The 12369-nt window shown below is 54.0% G+C and overlaps 6 protein-coding genes across 6 annotated transcripts; 4 read left to right on the forward strand and 2 right to left on the reverse strand.

Moving 5' to 3' along the window:
• The first annotated feature begins 189 nt into the window (after window positions 1-189).
• On the forward strand, window positions 190-1040 carry BZA05DRAFT_383654 (uncharacterized protein). Its single transcript, XM_051482241.1, has 3 exons — window positions 190-377; window positions 428-692; window positions 750-1040. Exons 1-2 carry the CDS (start codon window positions 198-200, stop codon window positions 626-628), a joined length of 381 nt encoding a protein of 126 aa, XP_051344803.1. The 5' UTR covers window positions 190-197; the 3' UTR covers window positions 629-692; window positions 750-1040.
• BZA05DRAFT_414910 (uncharacterized protein) lies at window positions 763-2465 on the forward strand (the record flags this gene model as incomplete). Its single annotated transcript, XM_051485280.1, has 5 exons — window positions 763-1097; window positions 1155-1280; window positions 1443-1987; window positions 2100-2242; window positions 2412-2465. 5 exons carry the CDS (start codon window positions 763-765, stop codon window positions 2463-2465), a joined length of 1203 nt encoding a protein of 400 aa, XP_051344804.1.
• A 1025-nt stretch (window positions 2466-3490) lies between these two features.
• Window positions 3491-4360, forward strand: BZA05DRAFT_23908 (uncharacterized protein). Its single transcript, XM_051479891.1, has one exon. The coding sequence runs from the start codon at window positions 3608-3610 to the stop codon at window positions 4286-4288; it is 681 nt and encodes a 226-aa protein (XP_051344805.1). The 5' UTR covers window positions 3491-3607; the 3' UTR covers window positions 4289-4360.
• A 426-nt stretch (window positions 4361-4786) lies between these two features.
• On the forward strand, window positions 4787-6366 carry BZA05DRAFT_451389 (putative salicylate hydroxylase; the record flags this gene model as incomplete). The annotated part of the gene is made up of 3 exons (XM_051487438.1): window positions 4787-4943; window positions 4997-5078; window positions 5134-6366. Exons 1-3 carry the CDS (start codon window positions 4888-4890, stop codon window positions 6364-6366), a joined length of 1371 nt encoding a protein of 456 aa, XP_051344806.1. The 5' UTR covers window positions 4787-4887.
• Window positions 6367-6810: 444 nt separating this feature from the next.
• BZA05DRAFT_366898 (uncharacterized protein) lies at window positions 6811-7424 on the reverse strand (the record flags this gene model as incomplete). The annotated part of the gene is made up of 1 exon (XM_051481545.1): window positions 6811-7424. Exon 1 carries the CDS (start codon window positions 7279-7281, stop codon window positions 6811-6813), a length of 471 nt encoding a protein of 156 aa, XP_051344807.1. The 5' UTR covers window positions 7282-7424.
• A 1124-nt stretch (window positions 7425-8548) lies between these two features.
• Window positions 8549-12314, reverse strand: BZA05DRAFT_23968 (uncharacterized protein). Its single transcript, XM_051479900.1, has 6 exons — window positions 11394-12314; window positions 10831-11184; window positions 10598-10771; window positions 10270-10521; window positions 10019-10211; window positions 8549-9959 (listed from the first exon to the last, which is right to left on the reverse strand). Exons 1-6 carry the CDS (start codon window positions 11946-11948, stop codon window positions 8605-8607), a joined length of 2883 nt encoding a protein of 960 aa, XP_051344808.1. The 5' UTR covers window positions 11949-12314; the 3' UTR covers window positions 8549-8604.
• Between the last annotated feature and the right edge of the window lie 55 nt (window positions 12315-12369).

Below are 12369 nucleotides of genomic sequence, written 5' to 3' on the forward strand. Positions count from 1 at the left end.
GAAATGAAGGAATTCACCGGGCTGAAACGCCCTATGCGGGACCCTGATCAGCCGCACGATCTCACTGCTTCTGCATATCAACCAACCAACCAACCAACACTACGATCCCACATATCGAATAATCTAGCCATTCTCCGAGAAGAGGTGATCATTGCTTCGTCCGGAATTTTGCTCACGTACGGCGAAGAGGATGCATAATGTCAAGCTGCGTTCGATATCGCCAAGGAAGGATCATTGTCTGTCTCTGCAGAATTCACATGATTGTTCACTTCATATCACGATGTTTCGCGACAGCTGCACGTCTCCCGAGCACATCGTTTTCTTCGTTTTTATTTGCCTGCGCATCTGCGCATTGCGTAACGACGGCTTGCGAATCAGTATTAAAGTTCAGCCCCTCAATCCGAACCCTCCCTAAACATAGAAGTAGGCACATGTACTTCCAGCTCCGTCCTCCATCGGTCAACTCCTCACCATGAACTCCTCGCAAGAATACCTCGGCGACATCAGCAGCAATGCGTTCCTACCCGCTCGGCCTCAACCGTTCGTGTATCATGATCCTTCGCATGTTGCAAAGTTTTCTCTGCCTCGCCCCGGCCTACCTGCTCGGGCTCAATATGTGGGGTCTTGATCCCAAAATCTCGCTCCCACCGTTCGGAAATACCGCAGTGGGGCTATGGATGATTTTGTGTATTGTACGTGCTCACTGTGCTTTGGCTCTGCTATACACGCTAAGATTAGTAGTCCATCAGTGGTTTTCCCAACATGATGAGCTGCTTGTTCTGGTATACATATAATGCCGGATCGGAGGGGGCGATCCTCGTGTTTCCGATCCTTGCGCTGGACATCGCTCTGTTCTTTGTGCCGCTAGTTGGACTGTCTATGCTCGGGAATAGGGAATGGTTGGGGCAGAGTTGCACAGGATATGCGGCATGGACGGTGGAGGGGCATAATGATACACTGAGCCCTCAGTGGCGGCCGAGAGACCCACCGCAGTGGATTGATCTTATGGGTAGCGCGTATAGGACGAAGCCGTTGACGGGGCCTCATATGGAGTGTGAGCAGTTGAAGATTGCTTGGTCCATGGCCAGCTTCAACATGTGCGTATTTCCATGGTTGGTTGAGTCTGTGTTCATCCGCTAACTATGTAGCCACAGGACATTTGCCTTTTTCATGCTACTGCTGAGAATGGCGGAAATCCTCTCCATGGAGGACTCATTGCACCGCCGATACCTCCTCTGGACCGATCCCAACAAGATACCGAGCTTGTTCCGACGGATTATGTACGTCCTACTCGTTTTGTATCCAGCAGCTTGCAGCATAAAGCGAGAAAACCACCGTCACGAAAATCGCCCGGAGAGCATATCCTGTCGCCCTTTCTTCCAGGAGTTCTTCAAGTTCAGATGGCTACCATTACCCCGCCGTGAAAAGTCTTGTCTCGACAGTGAGCAAGACCCCTCCAACCCCATGGGTCTACTCGACCCCGGCCGTCCAGCGAGCGATGCCAGCCTCAGTAGCTTCAATAGCCTCTTCGACCTCTACCTCCTTCCCCTCAACCCATACCCCCGTCCCCGTCTCGAGGGAATCCTAAGTATCTACCCCATCCTTAGTGCTCTCACCCTACACCTCCACAGCACCGACTTCCGCGCCCTCCAGCAAACTTCAAACACCATCAAAGCCGCAATCCGCCGATCCGTCGGACGGGACACTTCCACTCTAGCCAAGCTGACATGCTCGCATACCGGCCGGCACGCCGACCTCTTCAAGCGGGCACGCTGCGTGCTATGCGACGAAAACCTATGCCGACTCGTCGACCGGGTTAACCCGGTCAATTTCATCCTCCCAACTGCAAAGCGACTTCTCGACCAATGCTGCGGAACTTACATCGCCAACTTCGAAGCGCACGCCCACTGCGTCCGCATCTGCACCATTTGCTTCGTCTGGCGGAAAGTCGTCAACTGGGACAACGCCGATCTTGACAAGGCACCCTGTCAGTGCCCCGGACTGGGGAACGTCTGGGTTTGTGCAGACCGTGGGGCGTGTGAGAAGAGGTTGAGGAGGTATTGTGCTACCGGGGATACGTGTGCTGAGTGTTATGGGAGGTTTTGGGACGAGTTCCGGTGGCGCTCGTGGTGGTGGATCCATAAGGGTGCACCTGGCCACGGAGTGTGCGGGAAGGATTGTTTTGATGGGCCTCACCATCCGTTTACCTAGTGAGGTTTGTGGAGTGTACTCGGGTGTAAGGGTAAGTGGTGCCTCACCTCGAGCTCATATTCGTACTGGTGGTGAGGCACGACTTATTGGCTGTTCCTGGTACATATGCCAACGAGGTTCCGGAGTGGGGGAATTTGTATAGGTATCCCGGTGACCTCCGTACCGACTGTAACTCGGCGCTGAAAACTAGATAACTACAGCCGACTAGGGGTCCCGTATTCTGTACCCAGCACCTCTGCAATGACCTCCGGTAAGAAGTGCTGGGTGATGCTTGCGTGATACTCAGCCTACCGGGGAGCTGTTGTCTCATGTCTATGTAATCGTTGAACTTTGAAACCGCCGGGATTATCGTTTAGTGAGCAAGGCACCTCATCCCACCGTCATTTCCGCACAGACCGAGCGGTGAGCGGCGAATTTTGAGCGGATGTCGCGGCGCCACCGCCTTTTGATTCGTTTGATACTCGGAGTGATCCATCCGTTGGTAGGTAGTTGAGTGAACACTTGGACGGCCGAATTCCCTCACCTCTTTGTTCGACACGACACGAAGTGCCTTGTCGGACTCGTGAGCGCTGAATCAGTAGGTACTCTAGTGAGTCTGAGGTTGAATGCGCGCGATCCCGTGTCATATAAGGCGAGCAATTTGTCCCATTGGTGAGAACTGGTGAAATCCAAGGTCACGCCTGTCGAAGGATGAGTGACACCTCATGAGACGGCGCCCACAAGTCACGCCCCCAGATTCACTTGCGCTGGCTGTCAGCCTTGTTGGAACTTGGGCTGCTCTCCGATCCCCCACGTCTCGTTCACTACCTATCAAACACTTTGCACCTCCCCATTCCGCCTGGCATATATGGCGGGACAACATGAGAAACGCCATCCGTATCATACAACCTATATCTAGAACGAAGAACCCTCGCTCTCGACACGTCCAAGTCCCACCCGCCGAATCCTAGAATACCTTTGTTTTTGTTTAATCAGTAATTGCTTGCGACCAAGTAGATCATGTCAATATATGTACAATACACACTCCGGTTCCCCGCCACTGTCCAATCCGACTTTCATCAAGCGGCCCGATGTAGCTTTTCCTACCCTCCGCTCGGCCTCCTGTCCCAGCAATGAAGATACTCTAGAGCACACCAAGGAAATGATTCTAGGAAAAGACATTTTCCGTTCCCTCTCCCTATAGTACTCCGCCCCGCCTCCTGCCTCTTCATCAGGGTACCTATGCCATGAAAGAAAGAAAGTGCGGGGAGGAACAGCGGGTGTGATCCCGGCTCCTCGACCTTGGCACCCTACTCCTCCTCCTCTCGCCTCAGCTCTGCCTCCCTTTCTTCTCACTCCGACGCCTTAAATATCTAGTCTCCATCAGTCTCCGTGTCTCCAATACGAGTGATCTCTCATGCCTCCACCTCCCCTGTCACCCCCCGGGATCCAAGCCAGCCAGCCAGTCAGCCCCGCATCCACCGGCTTCCAAAAAGAAAAACTCCCCACCACCCCCCGAGATGGACTCCACTTCCCGTATCTACATAACTCCACCACCGACGCCGCATCCCCAGCGGCCGGCCGGCGTGGGTCGCGGCGGGAACACCCCCGACCGCACCGACCGCACCGTCCAATACCCACTCTACTATATATACGGCACATCGCTAGTTTTCCCGCCCCCCCGGGCCGATGCAGGTCTTGCACTAGCACGACGCCGCCACGCCGAGATCAGGATCAGGATCCACTGTGGCGGCTGTCAGAGCCGGCAATCTGTCTGGCACTGGTGGATGGGTTGGTGGGTGGGTGTCCAGAACCTCGGTTCCGGGTCTGGCATACGCACATACCGTACATACAACATACACAGGGTATTCTACGTACTCCACATATCTACATACATACATACTCCACATGCCAGATCTTGGTACCACTGGAATGGAATGGGGTGCATTCCGGGGGCCGTTTTAACGTCTCAACGTCGGATCGGAAATGGAAAGGGAAAGGGAAAAAGATTTTTGAAGGGGCCGGTTTGCGGTTGCGGACTGCGACTTGTGGGACGTACTCGTGTTGCAACTTGCGCGGAACGAAAGCTCGGTCCTGAAGCCTGATTCGTCCCCACGCGGATCAGTACCAAGTAGGTTTTCTTCATCACGCGTCAGCTTGGCTCCGGAGTCCGGACAATCAGAGTGGTTCCTACGTATGTCCCTACGTATTTCGATATGAACGGCCAATCGCCGCGGCGAGCCTAGCTCTTAGATCCACACACGAGGGTGGTATGTAAGTGACTAACTAGCCTGCACCGGGCCATTGAGACCGGTAGTTTTAGGAGTGTGTTATTCCACCATACGGTGCGCGTGGGTGGTGGTGGGGCTGGAGCAGGAGTGGAGGGAGGGAGTGGAGGAATGCAGGTGTCACGTCTCTCCCTGACCGCCCGCCATTCCCGATACCTTTTAACTATGTACACATGTGGGGAACCTGCGATACCGTGTTGGGACATCGCATCGGCACAGGCACCAATGAGCGGCGGCAGCGCACGATGGATCGCACGGAACAAAGAAAAGTGGCGGGGAACACGATGATATAAACCTCTTGCGTGCCTCTTCAGCTGGCTAGCTGTGTTCTGTACATACGGTAGTCGGACTGATCTGTGAGAATCTACATACGACCTTGACTTATTGTACAAGACAAGACAACCACAACATGGTGATCATCAGCAAGCCTAATAGCGCACTGCGGCTGAAGGTAGTGATTGTGGGGTATACCACCTCCATCCTTCTCATTCCAGGAGCGTTGCTAACAGTGTCTACAGTGCAGGTATCGGCGGCATGGCAGCCGCAGTGGGCTGCGGCCTCGCCGGGCACGACGTGCTGGTCCTCGAAGATGCACCGGCCGTACACCTCCCCCCTATCCCCTTCTTGTCGCTGCTCCTCTAACACCCCTCTCCAGATCGCTGAAGTTGGCGCCGGCCTACAAGTGGCACCTAACATGATGCGGATCCTGACGCGGTGGGGTCTCCGCGACATCGTGATCGCCAGCTCGGTCTCGCTGACGAGCGTCCACATCCGGCGGTGGTCGAGCGGCGCTCTCCTCGGCGAAGCGCCCGTCAACAAGTCGTTCGGCGACCAATACGTGATCCACCGGGCGGACCTTCACCGCGCGCTGTACGAGCGCGCCGTCAGGCTGCCGAATGTGCGGGTGCGGGTGAACGCGACTGTTGTGTCGGCCGATTTCGGCGAGGAGGAAGGGGGGAAGGGCGCGGGGGTGCTGTTGAAGGGTGGGGAAAGGGTCAAGGCCGACGTGGTCCTGGCCGCGGACGGGATCAAGTCCCGATTGCGGCAGCAGATGCTTGGGCTGGACGTGGACACGCCGACGCCGACGGGCGATGCCGCCTACCGTGTTATCCTCCCGCGAGCGGCAATGCTGTCCGATCCCGACCTGCGCGAGCTCATCGATACTCCGCGGGGCACACGGTGGATCGGCCCCGGACGGCACATCATGGCATACCCGATCAAGGCGCACCAGCAATACAACATGGTGCTGCTGCACCCGGACACGTCTGAGGGCAGCGAGGAGTCATGGACCGCGGTGGGAACGAAGCAGGAACTGGTCGATACGTATAAGGGGTGGGATCCGGTGCTGCAAAAGATCTTTGCCTTGATTCCCGACGAGAAGGTTATGAGGTGGAAGCTTTGCACGCATGGGTTTTTGGAGACGTGGACGAAAAGTCGTGTGGCGCTGCTGGGGGATGCCTGTCACCCTATGCTGTTTGTCGTCCCCATCCGCCCCATCACTCTACTTCCTCAACTAACATGTACCAGGCCATACGTAGCCCAAGGTGCCGCGCAAGCCGTCGAAGACGCCGCCACACTCGCGGTGCTCTTGTCCTCCATCCCGGACAGATCCTCCATCCCGCAAGCTCTACGGCTCTACCAGATCGCACGAAAAACGCGGGCGGAAACGATCCAAGGCACGGCGATGAGCAACCGCGAAGCACTGCACATGCCCGACGGCCCGGCCCAGATCGAGCGCGACACAAAGTTCGCAAACATCTTTGGCGGTGGCGAGAACCCGGATAAGTGGGGTGACCCCACGCAGCAGGAGTTTTTGTGGGGGTGGGACGCTGAGGATGCTGCAAGGAAGGTGTTAGGCAAGGGAGACGGAGTCAGGAGTATGCTGTAGATATGGAAATTGCGGATACGGAAATTGTAGATATTATTAACCATTCGTGCTTCCCCGTGCTTCCCTGTGCTGTCGCTGAACGACTGCCGCTGGACTGAGAGATGCATGTACTGTGAAGAATCGCATGGCTCACCTGACTACCTCCACGGGTGCTGGACAGCCTCGTTATCAGCGGAAACGCAAAACCAAGCATCCTGACAAAAGTCGGCGATCGGACGGAAGGGAAATGCACGGCACAGATCCATATCCACCTGATATCCAGGTGAGGAACCTGCAAAAAAAAAGCTTCAGCATCACATCAGCACGACCCAGCGATCACTCGCCCACTCCCCCACAATTCAATCCGTAGAAACGCCCTCCAGCAGCATCATCAATTCCTAGCATACATCCCCCCCTCCCCCTCCCCCTCCCCCTCCCCCTCCTCCACCCATTGCCCTCCTATTCCTATTTCTTCCCCCCCCCCTCCCCCACACCCTCTCCCTCTCCCTCGCCATCCCCCCTCCCCTTCCCCTCCGCACCCGCCACCTTCTCGGAAGAATTCAGCAACCCCTCAAGCCCACCCTCCTCCTCAAACCCCATCCCAAACCTATCCCTAAACCGCTTCAACCGTCCGGCCTCATCCTCCTCGACATCGCGCAGCTCGCGCATGCTCGGATTCCACAGCGGGTTGTTGCGCACGTCCTTGGTGCTGCGGATGATCCCGCGCGGCGACGTCGTCAGCTGCTTGAACGACGACCCGTCCGATAGAATAATGATCTGGTCCAAAAGGTACGGCCTCTTTGGTCGCGGGATTAGGTTCGCGCTGCGGGTTTGCGATACCGCGACCGCGAGGAGTGTGCCCCCGGGGGTGGAGGGGAAGAGGGGTGTGTGAAACGCGTTGCGCAGGCGCAGCACGGGGCGGAGGGAGGGAATCATCGGAAGTGCTGTGCTGTGCTGTGCTGTGCTGGGTCGTGGACGTGATGTGGACTCGTGGAGTTGGTCGTGCCGCGGGGATGGCGAGGTGAAGGTCAACTTTTTTGCCGGGTAGAGTCCGGTGTGCGGTTTGCCATCCGAGTTCGTGCGTTGCGCAAAAGGTATGCTCATCTAACCACTTTGGAACACCACGCTGTCTATAGATCACGTGACCTATCGACTTGTCGAAGCACTCGGAAGCCGCAACACATATCTCGATTCTGTCGTGCGGTCCTTATCCACACAGCTTCACTCGCCCATCCATCCACGTTGTGCGGTCCACAGGAGAAAACCATCAAGTCTCAAGAATCTAATAGTATGTAGGTGGAAGAAGAAAAAAGGAAATAATATTATCTACACCCGCTGCAGCGTCGGGTATGAACACCTCCACAAGCCCCAGTCCAGTCCAGTCCACCATCACTATCCCCATCACCATCCCAACCGTCTATGATATCCCAATCCATCCCGTCCCTTTCCTTCCCTTCCCGTCCCAACTCAATCTCCACCACAAAAAGAAAGAAAGAATGAAAGAAAGTATGAAAGAAAGAAAGAACGAAAGAAAGAACAGAACTAAAAGTATGCCTTCACTAAGTAATGTAGGGTATGGATAATGGGGGAGGCAGAAAGCTTTGAAGGTGACAAAGAGGGCAAAAAAAAACGAACACAGAGAGAGAGGGAGATAGAGAGCGATCAAATCCATCCACAAGGCCCCAGAAAAATGAATCCCAAAGCAAGCCTGTTTTGTCTAAACCCGTCACCACCCAATCTAGCCTGTTCCGTTTTAAGATCCTGAGAACAAATCCAAACCCCGTCCCGCGAGCGAAGAAAGTGTTAAAAACAATTGACAAAAGAAAAAAGAAGACGATAATCAAGGATAGTATGTGTGGTAATGGAAATATAAACAAAGGAAACGGCTCGGTTGATGACGAGCTCAGTCACGTCGACGACTATCACTGCATTCTATAGAAGACAACGATGGACAGTCAAAGTAGTCAGGTATCAATTGAGATATCAATGGGGAAAGAGAAGAGAATCGAAGAAAAGAAAGAAAGAAGAATAAAAAACAAAGGATATAAACGCCAGCTGCACCAACCCAAACATCATCACCCAAACAAAACCAAGTCGAAAAATAATTGGCTGTGGAAAAGAAGAGACACCTGTAGAGACAAACATTGAAATGCATAAATGCCCAGAAGAACCCGGCGCAGGACCAAAAAGAACCCTTTATCGATCAACCCCAGAAAGATACCAACCAAAAAATCGAACGAGAAAAACACCATCAACCACTTAGGCCAAGTAGACGTAGAGCGTGACTTGTTCACTCCCAACGTCAAACGCCATCAGCACATCATCATCCGAGTTCATTGATATGTAGTCGCCATCTTCGTCTTGATAGCGAATCCGGATAGATGTTGATGGTGCGATCTCTGGACCATTTCCACAGATGCGTACCTTACGTTCGATGCGGTCCATCAGTTGTGCGTAGGCAATGTTGAATGGCACAATGATCGCGAGTGTGTCGTTGTTGTAGTGAATCTTGACCTTCACCTGGCTCTTTCCGTTGGGCGGTGGAGTCAACACGCCATTGCTCCCGTTCCGATAATCCTGGGGATCATCCGTCATCGGACCATGAATGGGAAGTTGCGGGGATGTGGGAGAACTGGTCTCGCTTCGATTGATCACGGCGGGGCCGCCAGAGTACGGAATGTATGATCCAGGTAGTGAGGGCACCGGGGGAATGTTTCCGCCAGGGGAAACCCGAGACAGCGATGATGACCCGGGAAGGTGATGGATATTCGGACTACTAGCCGACCGCATGCGACTTTGCTGATTTCCAACCTGCGTCGCGGAGCTCATCCCGGGCAGAGATGGCCTCTGGAGCCGCTGGCTGTTCTGATATGCTGCATTGTTTTGGAATGGAGCATAAGGAGCGGCCCCATTGGGACCTTCTCGTGAAGATGAACGAGACATGCTGGTTGGCGTGTATTGGCCGGGCTCCTCGTAGTATCCGGACCCCGCAGGGTATCGTGGGAATGGGTAAGCTTGAACGGATGCAGTAGACGCAGTACGGGACATCAAGGGTGTCTCGACGGGTGAAAAGTAGGAACCGTTGCCTCGTTCTGGAGAGTTCGCCAAGGCTTGGATGGCGGGGTTCGTGTTTAGGGTTAGCGGCGGGGTGTGCGACGGAGGCGGGTACCATGACGGAGGTGTGGCCGCTTGTTGTCCGCGGGGCAGGAATGCGGCAACGCCTGGTGGCGGAGGCATGTTCTCGTTGGTGGTCGAACGCGATCGCAGACTTGTGGTTGATCCATTACGACTAGAAACCAGAGTAGCGCCAGAGAGCTGCGAGAAATGTGGATTGTGCCCTTCCTGCACGATGGTGGCGTCGTCATCGTCATCTGATGCATCTCTGCTATCCTGCAGGTCTGCAGTGTCGGTATTGGCCATCCACGCAAACTGAGTCGCTGCGGTCGACTGTCCACTGCCTCTGGCCCGTCCAGGGCCATCCCCTCTCGTGTATTGGTCCGTCTGCCGCTGTAGAATCTTCTTCCAATGTGTCAGACCTTCTTCGTTCGCATGCTTGATCATGAAATTTTCAACACCCGGATCGCCCTTCCAGAAAATCTGCAATGTGTAAGATCCTGAAAACACCGTATGTCAGTCAGGTTGAGCCCATTCCCACTGCGTTATTGATATATACCGTTCCGAGCCAGAGAAATGACATCTGTAACATTCTGCATAAAAATCCGGCCCTTCAATTGAAGATTACTCTTCTTCTTGTTCGCGCCGGGCGCTCCCCGTGCATTTCGCACCGACATTGTTTTGTTCTGTTTCTTGCTAGCGCCGATTTCTTTACAACACAAAAGAATACGTTCGAAGAGGTAAATGTAATACTAATCAACGCGGGGTCAGTACTTGGACATCACCCCCCGACGTAGGACTACTATTTACCTCTCTCTCAACCTCCCCCTTGATATCACCTTTGATCACGGAGAACTGTCCGTGCAGCAGAAGTTCTCCGAAGTGTTCTAGTTTGTGACCTTTCCAATCTTCAACACGTCCTTCCAAATCCTTGACAATTTCAGCATTCTCCGCCTTACGGATAGCTTCGTTGATTTGACTGTTGATCCGTTCGATGGCCTCTAATCCTTGTGGTAGGAACTTCTCCTCGGACTCCATGGCGGGGGTGTATTTGATCAAATCCTGAGCAACGGTTAGCCTGCATTCGCCGAAGCGTGATGATGACGATGATGGTGATGATGGTGACGGGGAGACGCACCCTCAGAAGCAGCGGGTACTTCGTGACTCTCTGCACGGGCTTGATCAGGAACGCGGTCAAATTGTCAAAGACCGGATGCGGCATCTTGATTAGTTGTTCTCGCGACTCCTGAGCCAAAAGCTGGGCACTGTAAAAGTTGGAAGCGTATGGTTCATACACAGTAAATGATTTTTCCTATATACGTTAGACGACCGTCGAAGGGCAGAAACCTCTGCGTCTTGGGAGAAACGTACATATTGAACAAAAAGATTCCCCCAATTCTGTTGTTCCGGCTGTAGATCATTCTGCGTTTCCACCCTGATCAAGAACCGCCGTTGAAAGTCCACTAACTGATTGAGGTTCAAGAACAGGTTGTGAATGAGGTCTTTCGAAACAATCTCTTCACGTTCCAGACATCGCATATACTCTTGCAGAATCTCCAAGTCCTGCACGTATTTCCTCTCCGTATCAACCAGCTCCTTCACTACTCGCGCTCGGCTGTCCAGAGGTTTCTTCTCGGCTTCCGGGCTTGCTTCCGTGCTCCCTCGCTCTAGTAGGAGGTTACGTTCTTTGAGTATGTCAAGAATCCTTTGAACGGTTCTGGTCACCTATCCGTATGCAATTCCATGTTAGCGTCCGAAATCCCATTTCCTCCCAGCAAAAAAAAAACATCTAATGAGAAATTCGCCGTAGCAACAGGAAGCGTGGGGGCGACAAAAATCATCGCAACCCCTTTGTGAAACACAACCGCCTTCCCATCTAATCCCGGCGACCATGAAAGAGCAAAAGGAAGAAAGCTGAGCTGATAGCGACGCACCTTCACAAAGCCGTTTGTATCGTCGGAGTAGAGGTTGTGGATCATGAACGCGTCATCGCCGTCGATTTGCAATTCCTGTTTGATTCCCTTCAAAAAGTGGAATGTCGCGGCTTTACAGTCGTTGACTGTTTTCAAGCTCGGACTCAGCCGAGCATCCTGGATGAGCTCGGCGGGCTGTGTCGCGTTGAACAACACGCAGAGACTCGATCCCATCCGGAAACACCTCCACAATTGCGTGACGGGGTCTTCTGGCACATTCGGGTCCGCGTCTTCTGGCGGTTCAAGGAACTTCTCGAATTCCGGAACATCTCGTAACCGCTCACGTAGCGTGAGGCATGTCTGGTAGAGCCCCTGAGCTGGATCCGCCCCCCTGTTGATGATGCTGTCGCTCGCGGTCGGCGCGGACATGATCGAGACCGACGGCGTGTTCGCACCGTTGCCATTCTGGGCGGCCATTCCGTTCGACGGAGTTCCGTTGGTCGTCATTGTGGTGTTTATGGAGGCCGGCGCCGTGTTGTTTCGTAGTAGGGTAGCCTGTTCGATTTCCACGGTCATCAACCGCGTCTTCGCTGGCTTGAGCCTCTGCGAGGCAAACTGAGAGCAGCAACAAGAGTCAGCGGCCGCGATTCAGAGAGGGTAAACCGAGTGTGAATGGCTAGGTAGAGGTGAGTAGCGGGCGTATAGGAGGAATCGAGTGAGGGGATGGAGTGGAGGTCAAGGAGGTAGTGGGCTTGGATGCTTGGTGTTGGGTACCACAAGATTTGAAGTGTCTCGGCTCAAGTCAAAGAGTGATTGTCGCGATGGCGGGCAAAAATGAAGCGAACGGCAGGCAACAAAACGAAGCGAACGAGTGTTGCAGCGAACGGGGGAGGGGGGGATGGAAATGGAAATGGAAATGGGAAGAAGGAGTGAGTTGGGAGGGGTTTGAGGTTAGGATCGTGTTGGGGTTGTGTTCGTATGTGCTTCCTAGGTTGGG

The sequence above is a fragment of the Tricharina praecox genome (genome assembly GCF_024521635.1).
Source record: "Tricharina praecox strain CBS 144465 chromosome Unknown BZA05scaffold_1, whole genome shotgun sequence".
NCBI classification, from domain to species: domain Eukaryota; kingdom Fungi; phylum Ascomycota; class Pezizomycetes; order Pezizales; family Pyronemataceae; genus Tricharina; species Tricharina praecox.